General features: G+C 40.4%; 1 protein-coding gene across 4 annotated transcripts in view; it reads right to left on the reverse strand.

The window, feature by feature from the left end:
- Positions 1 to 1,755: 1,755 nt before the first annotated feature.
- Positions 1,756 to 13,558, reverse strand: part of LOC134189537 (NSFL1 cofactor p47-like) — a 40,112-nt gene continuing 28,309 nt past the window's right edge. Inside the window, exons 9-12 of one of the 4 annotated variants that reach the window (XR_009971506.1) lie at positions 12,172 to 12,271; positions 11,634 to 12,106; positions 2,112 to 2,171; positions 1,756 to 1,999 (exon numbers count right to left, since the gene is read on the reverse strand). Coding sequence is in view for 2 of the 4 variants with exons in the window: in XM_062657838.1 (XP_062513822.1) it covers positions 13,099 to 13,132 (34 nt within the window). In the remaining 2 variants the exon portion in view is untranslated. Of the gene's footprint in view, positions 2,000 to 2,111; positions 2,172 to 11,633; positions 12,272 to 12,818; positions 13,133 to 13,372; positions 13,539 to 13,558 lie in introns of those variants that run through there. The other 3 variants (XR_009971505.1, XM_062657838.1, XM_062657839.1) reach the window with 3 other exon arrangements.

A 13,558-nucleotide genomic window follows, 5' to 3' on the forward strand; every position in this document is an offset into this window, starting at 1 on the left:
TGCCTCTAACTTTCAAACGTTACTGCAGGTAGCTTAGATACCCCAAATAAAAGGAAAAATTGCCACCCTATATCCTATAGCTCAGGGAATCCGCTATGTCGGAAAAGATGAACCCTAAGCGACTTTTCTTCTTCATTAAATTCGGTCAAATAGCGCGCATTAGACATTAGACATTGTGAACATGGCAGATTCTTCGTTAGAGTAAGGAAGAGCTAGAACACTATCATCTTTGGACTCTTCAAATGACGTCATTAATTAAGTATGTGTTGTCAGTTTTCACAGTTCTATAAAGCCATCATTTTTCGGTTCCATGCAATGCAGAGTTAGTTGCAGAAACTCTTTATTTGGCTTTGTGGACAATGCGTAGATTGACTAGAGACTTTGTTAGCAGCTCTATTTCTGAGATAGAGACCATGAAGTTTTAGCTACAGAATAGTTGAAAAACCATTTTATGTTTGTCGGGGAGTATCACATACAATCGTTTACTTGGAATTTCTTTTAGTAGTGGTTACCCTGACTATGACATGGCAACATAATAACAGTAATAGTCAATGACGATTATAGATTGCCGGATTGACAAAACAGTACCTGCCCCATTCCTCATGCATTAACAAACCATCTTGTTACTCAATGGTTCACGTTTTCGTTTTAAATTGTACAGATCACCTCTGTGTTTCGATCATCACGCTCTTAAAAGTCTTCCAAGGAACGATTTATGCAACATGTCACATGATGTGTGTGAAGTATGCCATGAAGGAATCGCATGCTAGGTCCACATTTCTGAATTAGAAAACATAAATCAGAATGGGGAATAAAACTATGTAAAAATCGCAACTTGTTCTATGTCACCAATGCAATGTGTTTGTTTGAATAAATCCCAACAGTGTTTAGCGTGCGCTAACCCGACTCTATTCGATGACATTGTTGAATAGTGTTGGAATACTGTTGGAATACCGTTTTCGTGACTCATTTTTGCGTAAAATCGTTTGCAATTTATCTCTAAACATTTTCCTTTGTGCTTTCCAAAGATAAATTCCATTTTAACACGTTATTCACTGATATTGACTTTTTGTGAATAAGCATGCAGTGTTTTACATCAAGCTACTGATGAGGTGTATAGGATCCATCTTGGGAATGACAAAGACGGACAAGATTAGAAATTGTACCAATTAAAGAGAGCAAATTGAAGATATTGTCAAGGTCAAATCTAAGATACACACTTGGTAATGCACAACAATTGTCAAACTTCTGTCCACATATGTTGCTGCTGAGAAGCAAGCCGCACTTTAAAACAGACTCCTCATGTTACAAGAAATAGATGAATTAATATTGTTGTTAAGAAGACCTGACTTCATAAAACATCAATCTTTCCAATACTCGTGGCCACAATTTTGACGTGATTGTCAGCCATGATAAAGCCCAAAATGAGTATGACAAATTTCCAGGGGTGTGTGTGTTTGTGTGTGTGTGTGTGTGTGTGTGTGTGTGTGTGTGTGTGTGTGTGTGTGTGCTCAGTTGGTTAGAGAGTCATCAAATACTGTACCTGGACCCCTTAGGGTTGCAATTTCAAGTCACAGTGATGGCAAGTTATGTATAATTTCCTTGGGCAAGAAACTCACACACAATTGCCTCTCTCAACTCAGGCATAAATGAGTACCTGATCTTTGACTGCGGACCTAAGTGGTCATCAGCTGTGACTTGACATCAGCCACTGGGATCCAGGTGAGACTTTGGGTCTGACGTTACACAATACAATATTGTACATGTCGGTAATTTAGACTTATGCATCAACAATAATACCACTGCAGCTACATGTATCATCTAACACATTCCAAGCTAAACGCAAATAACTGAAGACAGACATGTAAGATTCTATGTCAGCTTTTGTACGATAACTGTATTCAGTAACTTTGCATCTGCTATTGTCTGGCTGGTATCGCTCAACTCTTTGTTTGGAAACGTCGTCATCAATATGTATGTTTGGTTGATTGGGCTGCAACTAGATGAAAAAATATGACTCAACAAGTGCAAACAACCTCTGCAGCTAAGACATGGTATACTGTTAGAATGATATATATTGCAATATATATCCCAGTACAATATAATCCAACCTTTCTATGTATTTTCGTATATCTCCAACAGTGTGGCTGTGATTAAACTGAGTTGATAGTCTACAAAACCAAAGTAATATACCATGAATTCAAAACTATATGTCTTACTCATAGTTCTTGTCACTAAATGTCTCTAAATAACTAAAACTTTGACCGCTCCCTTAAACCAGAAGACAGCCCAAAGTCTATATCAATCTCCCCGGACAAGATCAGCCCCTTCAAAACCATTCTATCTTACAGTAAACTGCCATAATTAACAACAGTTGACAAACTTTTGACTAACTGATAATTGTACTAGTTCCCGCAATGGATTTCAACATTCAAGCTGCTGAAATGCCATTTCCCAACAGTTTCCATAATCAATGCATTATTAATAATAATACTAAACTATTATTTAACCACTTCCTGAATGTTTGAAACAACTGATATCATTCTACTTTCTCCAAGTTCTGCCTTGCTACTTGTTTCTAAATTCAAACAAGAAAATCAAATCAAGTCAAACTACCACAGGGTATGGTAGTTCCCTGTATGTAGGGATTGACCCGGTTATGAAGAGTTGTGGGGCGTGGCCATCTTTTTGCAGGCTTAGAAACATAGAAAATGAAGACTAAAATTTCTCAAAATCAACGAAATGGAATGTTCGTGCGTTGTGGACAATATCCCATTTTTGTTTTGGTCACTAATCATCTAACAACCTAGAAAATAGTTGCTAGCCTCAGAGGCCCATAAGCCAATTTTGTTCTTCTTCTTCATTCTTCTTCTCCTCCACGGATATCTCTTTTTGTACGTTACGTACAGCTGTGAAACTTGAGAGAATGCTTTAGAATTACTTGAAATCTATTCTTTTGGTAATTAAAGAAACCAAAAGGAATGTTAAAAATGTGTTTCTTTCAAGCAGATTTGATCCAACGACTGCCATCAACGCTATTGCACAGTTTGGACCAATCCCGAAGCAGTATTTGCGATTGCTTGTCCATGGCAACCAGAGACAATGGACGAAGCACCAATCAAATAGGCAAACGTTTATGAAAGAGTTTATCACCCAGAACTGTGTAATTGATCATGTTTGCCATTGTCAGGAGGTCTAGTCTAAAACTGTTTGCAATCTACGTTGCACACAGAAGCAAATACAACAAGTTTTACATACACATAACAGTTTATACGGGAACCCAACATTTGCCCGTATGTGATAACCTTTGGCTTTGACTACAAAACCAACTGCTATACATGATTGCATATTCAACTGCATAGGCACTAAAAAATTAGGATCCATATTCGTGCAACGTGTGTTATGATACCATGGTATACCATTATGTGACTGTTAAATGAAAGCTGTTTAATTAAGTTAACATTTAAACAGGTACTTAACACTAATGAAAACGCGCTAAATCTTATAATGCTTACGCTTACAAACCCTAACGGAGACACGCCCTAGTTTAAAAAATTGCACTTTTGCACTCCTAAAAACTTACCAAACTAGAATTGTAGAAACTTTTTCTCAGAGAAAAGAAATAGATGTAAGGATTGTATAAAAAGTAACAGAAACAAGATCTATAGACAATATGAACCAAAGCAAGACATCATTAGTTAGTGAACCCTTCCAACCCCCTCCCATTCCCTACACTTTACATTTAGTGGGTTGGAAGGATTCACTAATGATGTCTGGCTTTGGTTCACATTATTAGTGAGCGAAGGGAGCCTCTCTCTTGTCATGTCAATTGAGGTCGGGATATATTATATCTTTATATTTATATATTTATAAGGGTACGTCAGCACTTGTCATATGGATTTACAACAAAACGGAAATACGGATCGACAAATCGACGATGCCAGATGAATGCAATTTTGACTCGGTAACCTATGCGCAAAAAATTGAATCAAGTGTCCCCTTTCGAGAGGTCAACTCAATTATAATTTCTTGGCGAGAAGAGTGAAATGACTCTCAATTTTGCTCCGGTACGCGACTAATAAGGAAATAACACTGACCCGTGACAAAAGGAATTGAAAGAAAAAGCTAAAAGAAGAGAAGTCTGTTTTCTGAGTTTCCGCGAGTTAGTTTGACAGAAATTATTGCTACGCAACCATTGTTACGCGCTATCGACCATTGCTATGCGACTAGCTATGTAAACGAGTGAGACGATTGAAGCGAGAACGAAGAATTGAAGACAACTAGAAGACAAGCAACTGAAAGTTTGTTTTCTGAGTTCCCGCGATTCATGGACAGAACATCATCACTCACCAAAAACAATGCTAACCGAGCATTCACTAGTCTATAGATCTTGTTTCTGTAACTTTTTTTTATACAATCCCTACATCTATTTCTTTTTTCAGAGAAAAAGGTTTTTAAAATTCTAGTCAATACTATGATAAGAAAGATTGTCTCTTAGGTTTGAAAATATTTATCTACTGACTATATTGCCAAACTAGCTGATTTGGCAGTTTTTTGCCTGGGCAAATTAACACCAATTCACGAGTCTAGCACTAACTCTCAGATGGAGGGGCAGACAAACAAACTCCCAGATACACATAATCTTGCAGCTATTTCAACATCACTAGATGTTGTCACTTCAAAGATGTTGCTGCCATTTCATGGAACAGGTGTAGTGAATGTGGCATTGAGTTTGCCTCTGGTTTCTCCACTGCCTTCTCCTCCACCTTCTCATCAATCTTCTCTTCCATTGAGTTTTCCTTTGGTTTCTCCTCTGCCTTCTCATCAATCTTCTCTTTGAGTTTGCCTTCGATTTCTCCTCTGCCTTCTCCTCCGCCTTCTCTTCTCTCTTATCATCCAACAGCTTTCCTTACCTGACAACCGGTATACCAGCAAACATAATAGTATCAGACAGAAAAATATGTAGCTGTTTTCAATCTATAGGTCCTACAATCCACCTAGAATTAACTTTCGGTGCAATGTGTTAGTGTTTTCTGTTACAATGTGCTCTTCCGGTGAAAGCATGGTATTCTTTGTCGTGCTCACAAAATTTCATCTCTGTTCTCTTCCACTGACCGTTTCCACTACATGTTGACAACTGCGAATGAGATATACTTTTGACATGCATTCAGTGACTCTAAACTAAACTTACAGGACTGGGGCGTAACCTCACAACCGCTATTTTGTTTTTCTATGTCCAACTCATTGATTAGAGGTCAATTTCCTGTATTTACTCCACCTCAACAAAATGGCCTATTGCACAACTGTTACTGACTGTTACGTAATCCTAGGGTTAGAGTTAGAGTCAGGGTTAAAAAGGTTTGCTTGTGCGTATGATGCCAACCAGTGCAGCTGACGCTTTCTATTTACTCCCTACCAATTTCCTGTACTCCTAGGCACCTTCAGACGTTTGTCTGCATAACCTCACAACTGCTATTGTGTTGTTCTAAGTCCAACTCACCGATAACGACAATTTCCTGTATCTAATCCACTTCAACAAAAAATGGTCTGCATAGTAAGTGCACAACCGCTACTGACTGTACAATGGCACTCAAAATGATGATCTGTGTAATATCACAACCACTATTGACTGTTACTTAATTAATGAAGGTTTGCTTGCGCGAATATGCTTGCAACCGCAGTGCAGCTGACGCTTTATACAGATTTGACAGGCCTGCATGTACCATGCTATATAAAAACGAATTTTACACGTATACGTACATCATAGTTCATTCTGAACCTTCTCATCGTTTTCTTTTGTTTGTGAAGTTTTCAACCTCTATACTTATTATTTTGTGTGATTCGCTTCTCGACAATGGCCAAAAGAAAACGATCTAATCTATCTCTGATTACGCCTAATTCAAATCATATGCAGCAACATAGGCAATATAAGCCGTCTGAGCAAACACAAGCAAGACTGGAGCAAAACGCTAAAAGTACCACCTGTAGATGCCAACTCAAGTCGCCCGGTCAGAGAGCTGCAAGACAACAACAGAATAGAGTTGCTCACTCTGAGTCTCGATGCACAGGTAGACAAAAGACACAACTCTATCTCTCTGCTTTCAAATACGACTCCACGTTCGACTACAATCTGGCAATCTACGCTATAGAACGCACATGTATGCCGTGTCCTCATTGTCAGGTACTCAAATGGGAAAAAAGTACCTTCTTTTTGCTGTGCACTGGGAAAGTCAAACTTCCTTCTCTAGCAGAACCAGCTGAGCCACTGAATTCGTTGTTGCATGGCTGCCACTCTGAATCTGCCCATTTAATGTCCAACGTCCAAAAACATAATTCGTGCTTTCAAATGACTTCATTTGGAGCTCATCAACTTGTGGAGCCTGGCTTTATGCCAACTTTCAAGGTGCAAGGACAGATTACCACAGAGTTGGATCATTGAGACCTTCTCCTAACGAATCACGTAAGTTCCTGCAGATATACTTTATGTTAGATAGGGAGGAGCAAGCTTGATGAAGAAGAATGCCTCAGTCAAGTTTTGGAACAGCACTGAACGAGCAACTGATATTTGATCTCAACACATGCTACATGAAAACAATGCGTACCTTCAAACGTTAACCACAGCCATGAAGAAAAACAGTGATGAACAGTACAAAATTGCCATCAAAGCCGATAGACCTTACAGTCTGGGTCATAAAGGGCGTTTCAATGCTCCGCCTACTAGCAAGGTGGCAGTTCTAATAACTGGTGAACACTCGGCCAGAAGAGGCATCGTATTGCATCAACAAAACAATCAGCTACAGAAAGTATCAGAGACAAACAGAGTGTATGACACTTTACAATATCCTCTGCTCTTTTCCTAGGGGTGAGATGGATATCATTTTCCAGATATGGCAGCACAATTTGTCTTCTGGCCAACCTTTGATTGGGAAGAAAGTGTCTGCGATGTAGCTATACGCATTCAGAACAATGCAGAGAAAATGACTTTAATATTTTGCTAAGATCGAAATCTCTCACTCATCAATATCTGGTAGACAGATATGCTAAGATCGAAATAGAGCGACTCCAGTTCTTAAGACACAACCAAAAGACCCTCAGAGTGGAACAATACGTCCATTTGTGAGATGCAGTTGCCGACAATGGAGACACAACTAACATTGGTCAAACGGTTATAAGGCCATCGTCATTCATTGGTGGACCTCGATACAAGAAAACAGAAGACACCATGACCAATGTGAGAGCATACGGCCATCCAGATCTGTTCCTAACGTTTACATGCAGCCCTCAATGGTCGGAGATCACACAAAAATTAATGCCGGGGCAGAAAGCAACTGACCGCCACGATTTGCTGGCCAGGGTCAAACTCTTGAAACTAATGGAACTTATTCGCCAGAAAGAAGTCTTTGGCAAAGAACAGTGCCACATTTACAACATCGAATGGCCTTCCACACGCATATTTTCTCCTCTGGCTTTATGACAAAGTGCAATCAGATCAAACAGATAACATCATCTCGGCAGAGCTACTGGACCCTGTCCAAGATCCAGTTCTATTTGATATCGTTACAAAACACATGATTCACGGTCCCTGTGGACACTTGAACAAGGTGTCAAAGTGCATGAACGAGGGATCTTGCACAAAGTGATATCCTACAACATGTCTTCAACATCCCAAACAGGACACAACGGATATCCACTATATCAACAACGGTCACCGGAAGACGGAGGCATCACTACTTGCTTCACTACTAACAGCAACCAAATCGATGTTGACAATACGTGTAGTTCCACACAATCGCTACCTCAGCCGTGTTTAACGCACACATCAACGTGGAGTATCGCAACTCGATCAAAACCATCAAGGATGTTTGCAAGTACATAAAGAAGGGATGCGACATGTCAGTATTCGGCCTAGAGAAAGAAAACCGGATGGACGAGATCAACTGCTATCAAACCGGCCGTTATGTCAGTACTAATGAAGCCACGTGGCGCATTTTGGAATTTCCAATACATGACCGAAATCTAAATGTTGAGGACCTCCTGGTTCATCTTGAAAACGAATAAAGGGTGTTCTTCACGCCACAAAATGCAACAGAACGTGCCGTGACACCACCAATTACAACCCTGACAGCATTCTTCCAGCTTTGTCAACATGACGATTTTGCAAAGACTCTTAAGTACAATTTACTTTTCAGTATTACACCTAGTCATTGAAATGTAGGTTCGATGACAATGTGGCAATCCAGTTGACGAACCTCCCGGAGTAAACGCTACCAGTGCTCTTAACAGAATCTACACTGTCCATCCAAATAATGTCAAATGCTACCATCTACGTCTGGTGCTTCACAATGTAAAAGGGTCAACAAGTTTTGAATATCTAAAGACCGTTGAGGGTCAACTATGAACGACTTTCCAACAAGCATGTCATCTCAGAGGTCTCCTTGAAGATGACGAACATTGGAACCTCACACTGCAGGAGACGGCTCTCTGTCAATCTCCACCCGTAAAAAGAGATTTGTTTGTTGGCAGTCATGCTGCATAGGTGTGCTTTGTAACCCCTTCAGCTATGAAGGAGTACAAGAACAGCATGTCAGAAGACTACCTTCATCTTCAGCGAGCTGCAACAGGCATATCTGACCTTAACTTCTGTGACCTGTTATTCAATAAGGCACTTATATATACTAAAGACAAACTTCTGTCCTACCCTGGTGACAACTCCCTTCATCTCTACAGTCTACCAACTCCTAACGGAGCCGAGGAACGTCTTCCACTGCCAAAGAACTACAGAGAAAGTTAGCGCACAACAGTAAGCAATTGGCTCAATTAGTAGAAACAGGCAAATCGACGACCAATCTGTTGCGTACAGTAGAATTATGGAGGCCGTCGACAGCAATCAGGGAGGAACTGGCAAAACTTACCTGATCAACCTGCTTTTAGCCAGAATTAGGTCTTACAGTCACATCGCACTTGCTGTTGCTTCTTCAGGAATTGCAGCTATTCTTCTCAAAGGAGGTCAAACTTCTCATTCAGTCTTCAAACTCCCCCTCAATCTTGCACGATCTGAACAGGCTGTCTGTACCATCAAGAAGGGTACAGCAGCTGCAAAACTCCTAAGATGCTGCAACATCATTGTTTGGGACAAATGCACAATGTCTCACAAGTACGCTCTGGAAGCTGTGGACAGAATAGAAGTCTTTGTGACATTTGTGGCAACTCCCAACCCATGGACTGTCTACCTGTGCTACTTTCTGGATACGTTTGCCAAACACTACTTATAATTCAAAAGTGCACCCGGGCAGATAAAGTTGACGTATGTTTGAAAGTGTTCACACTGTGGCAGTACGTTGAGAAAATCACGCTGCATACAAACATGTGAGTCCCTCTCCATTCAGATACACACGCAGGTGACTATGCAGAGATACTTCTCAGAATTGGTGAAGGGAGAATCGAGGTAGATGCTGTTGATGGCCTTATATCAAATCCAGATACCTGCGGTCAACTGGTAAACATGGCGCAAGATCTGGTCGCCAACGTCTTTCCTGACATTATCAGCAACTTTCGCCACTCAAAATGGCTGTTTTAAAGAGCGATTCCTGCTCCTAGAAATGACACAGTTAACTCCATCAATGCCATGCTTCTTACACAGCTGCAATCTTCAACAGTTACATATAGATCGATTGACACAGTGCCAGACATTGACAATGTTGTCAACTACCCTACAAAATTTTTGAATTCTCTGGAACCCTTGGGTATGCCACCACACTGTCTGCAACTAAAACAAGGTTGTCAGAACATCTTACTGAGAAATCTCGACGCACCGAAGCTATGCAGCGGCACAAGACTTGTGGTGAAACACCTAACGCCACATCTCATACAAGCTACAATTGCAACGGGGATTTCCAGGGACAGACTGTCTGTATTCCGAAGATTCCCCTGATCCCATCAGACTGCCTATTTGAGTTTAGACATCTCTAATTTCCTGTTCGCCTTTCCTTTGCAATCTCCATCAACAAGTCACAGGAACAAAAGATGGATGTCCTAGAGTCGGATCAAGTCGTCAGCTTTATATTCTCTCTCCCGACCACAAACAACTAATACTGTCTATCCTGAAGCCCTTGGCTAGGCTCCGGATCAAGTCCCTTTGTACCCACCCCACCCCATCCATGGCCATAGATATCTATCATTTTAGTCCTCACACCTATTCTCTCCAAATGTAACTACACTCCACCTGTCCCATTTCGCCACACACATGCACTACTGTGTGTGTGTGTGTGTGTGTGTGTGTGTGTGTGTGTGTGTGTGTGTGTGTGTGTGTGTGTGTGTGTGTGTGTGTGTGTGTGTGTGTGTGTGTGTACACACACAACTTGCTCATCATCTTTCATGCTCTTTTGACTGAAACAAGTATGTGAAAAGAAAGCAACGATGCTCCAGTTATGACGCCAGTTGTCCGGGTGATATTTTCACCCTGACTTTTCAGAGGGCCAAGCTGCTTACTTGCCATCATGGTGAGCAATAGTTTACAGCCTCTGCAACAGAACATGATGAAGCCAGGAAAGATGATCGTCATGAGGCCAGAGTAATAGCAGCGGGAGGAGAGTTTTACTCACTTGTTGTTGAGACTTACAGCTTTTGGATTTCTGCAAGTTTGCAAACATTAAAGTTAATCTGCTAAGAGTGTCTGCTGTAACAAGTTACTCATTTTCACAGACGCAGAAGAACCTGATGCAACAACTCTCAATAAACTGAAAGTCTAATGCTAGAATGATTATCAAAGATTAATAGTACATATTGTTGAGGTTTTCGTGAGATCTACCTTCAGATAGTAATAATATGGTTAAGTAATGAGAGGGTTAGAAGGCAATAATATATATATATATATATATATATATATATATATACACATATACGTCTGATAAGTCTCGCACCTCCAATGATAATCTCTGCAGAATCATGTGGGCATTGTGTCACCCACAATCTGACTGAGAGTCGATCATGGGAGGTTGGTTACAGCTCTCTCAAAATCAGTCCTCTGCAAAAAGTTGTTTTTCTAACTATGTCTTTCAAATGTTCTAATCTCTTCGGAGACCAGCACTCAAAGCATTCCATATGGGGTTCCTTTTGCGGTTATGGTCAAGTCAGCACACACAATACACCTTCATCACTGTACATCTGTTTTTCTCTGGCAGTGCCACAAGCCTTTGCTTTTATATGCACCTGGCACTGCCCGGGAAAACAGATGTACAGGGCACCACCTACCATGAGGATCAGAGAGAGAGAGAGGGAGGGAGGGAGGAAGGGAGGGAGAGAGGGAGGGAGAAAGGGAGGGAGGAAGAGGGAGAGAGGGAGGGAGGGAGGGAGGGAAGGAGGGAGGGAGAAAGAGGGAGAGAGGGAGGGAGGAAGCAGTGGTTTGCAAGCACATAGGGAACAAACTTCAGTGAAGTCACAACTACTGAAGATGGAGGCACACACTTTACCCTTTATATACACAGATTTTTGCTCAAATAACATATGCCTGCCAATCGTCAAACTCAACAGTCCAATTTATCAAATGTAGTACACGTACAAAATTTATCACAAAAGCATATACAAGTCTGTAGTTAAGTATGACAAAATTGTTGTAAAAAGTCTCATTTCATTACCATAAACTGTGTTAAAGCCAACTTGAATAGAAGCTGGTCTCAAATAGAAGCTGATGTTTTCGACATTGTCTCTGGCATGGTAGCCGATCTTAAATAAAAGCCAAGACTTGTAAATGAGAAGCTATTTGGCCAATCGTCCGCATGTGATTTGCAAGTATCAGTCAGCTGCTGGTACACTTTTCTACTCTCTGCTCCATTTTGTTTGCCAACTGTCATGAACAGAGACCACAGCAAAAGGAAACAGTACACTGTTACCTTCAAGGCAGCATGCTGTGGCCAAGGGTGAAAAGACAGTTCTTACCTTGCAGCAACAAAAGCACATTCGATGGATGAAAGCATTGTTAGGGTTAGTTTGTGGTATCTTTTACTGTTGTTGTTGTTGTTGTTGTTGTTTTTGTTGTTGTTGTGGCTGTTCTGTAATCCTACACATTGTTCTATTCAAAATTGGATGCCAGTCAGATTTGATTACAAAACTAGTGGAGTGAGAAACCAGCTAAAGTGTTAGCAATGACAAAGAATCACTGCATAGAAGCCTGACTTGAAGTGAAGCCTGTCTTGAATATAAGCCAGCTAGAAAACTTGGCTTGTGAGGAACTAAGCTTCAATACGCAACATTACAGAGCGTTAGGAAGTCAAGACTAAAATAGAAATTGAGCATTACCATTAGGCTACATCTTGATTTGATACACAGAATAGTCTAACAAAGTAAGATCATGTCAACTCAATTTGTTGGATCACAACTACACTTTCTTTGACCTAAAGTTAATCAGTCACTGTGCAAAACCACAAATCTTGTAATATATAACACCATGTATGTAAGGTCACACGTAATTTTAGAAAGTCAATAATGACATAGCAAAATCAAAAATTTTCCATGCTGTTCATTATACCAAAACAGAATGCAAGTATTAACTTCATTAAACTAATGCAAAAGCCCACTGGAAATAAACTCTCCATGTGACAGAAAACAAATGTTGATATAAGCAGGTCCTCTAGCAGCCTCACAAACAGCGCTTCTTTACTAAGTTTGGAGCTTTAGTAAACCAATAAAATGGTTGTGCTGACAAACACAAATATCACCATCGTGTAGTAGTGTGTCTTCCTAGCACATGTCCATATGCATTGTGTACAGCAACATATGTATAGTGAAAGTCTGCTCTACTTTCTCATGCTGGTTCTAGCCTCCTTGCACCTTAACTAGTTTAGTTAAATGCGTTTATCAACTAAACCAGTTCAAAAAAGCGACTGTTTCCACTAGGGACTTGCACATCCGGAATGTGCAAGTCTAGGTATGCCGTAGTATTAATCAAGTGAGCCTTGTTTTAAAGTATTGGGCTGCTCTGTCGCCGAGTCAAAGCAACTGTTGGTTGTCACATTCAGCATCTACTACTGTACTACGAATTAGCATAACGGTGACCAAGGACACCGTCTTCTCTCTCTGTCTGTAGCTGCTGATTTCTCTCCTTTAGTTAATGACCTTTACATCTATCAAGGCAATCCTATACAAGCAAAATAGTCAATATCATCAAACGACGTTGTCAGAATCTATCTAAGCAAGCACGCTACTATCATGTGATAGTTAAACCTAAACCACTTTGCTAAACCTACTACAAACTAAGTTTAAGAAAAGCGGTTTAGGTTTGGAATATAAGTGGTAGTGCAGGTCAATCCTTAAATCAGTTTAGCTTAAACCACTTGTTAAACAGGTTTAAGCGCTAGTGGAAACGTGCCCCAAATTCCTCAAATGTTGCAAACTGTTCACCCTAAACAACACTTCATCACACTAACAAACAATGTTTTACAATATTGATTGGACACTCAAACAAAGTGTCAACTTTCAAGATATTAGATGTTCACCAAACAGAAAGTGTCAATTTTCATGATATTAAATGGTTAGATTAACATCTGTCAATGCAATGGCTATG

The sequence above is a fragment of the Corticium candelabrum genome, chromosome 14 (assembly GCF_963422355.1).
Source record: "Corticium candelabrum chromosome 14, ooCorCand1.1, whole genome shotgun sequence".
Classification (NCBI taxonomy): Eukaryota; Metazoa; Porifera; class Homoscleromorpha; order Homosclerophorida; family Plakinidae; genus Corticium; species Corticium candelabrum.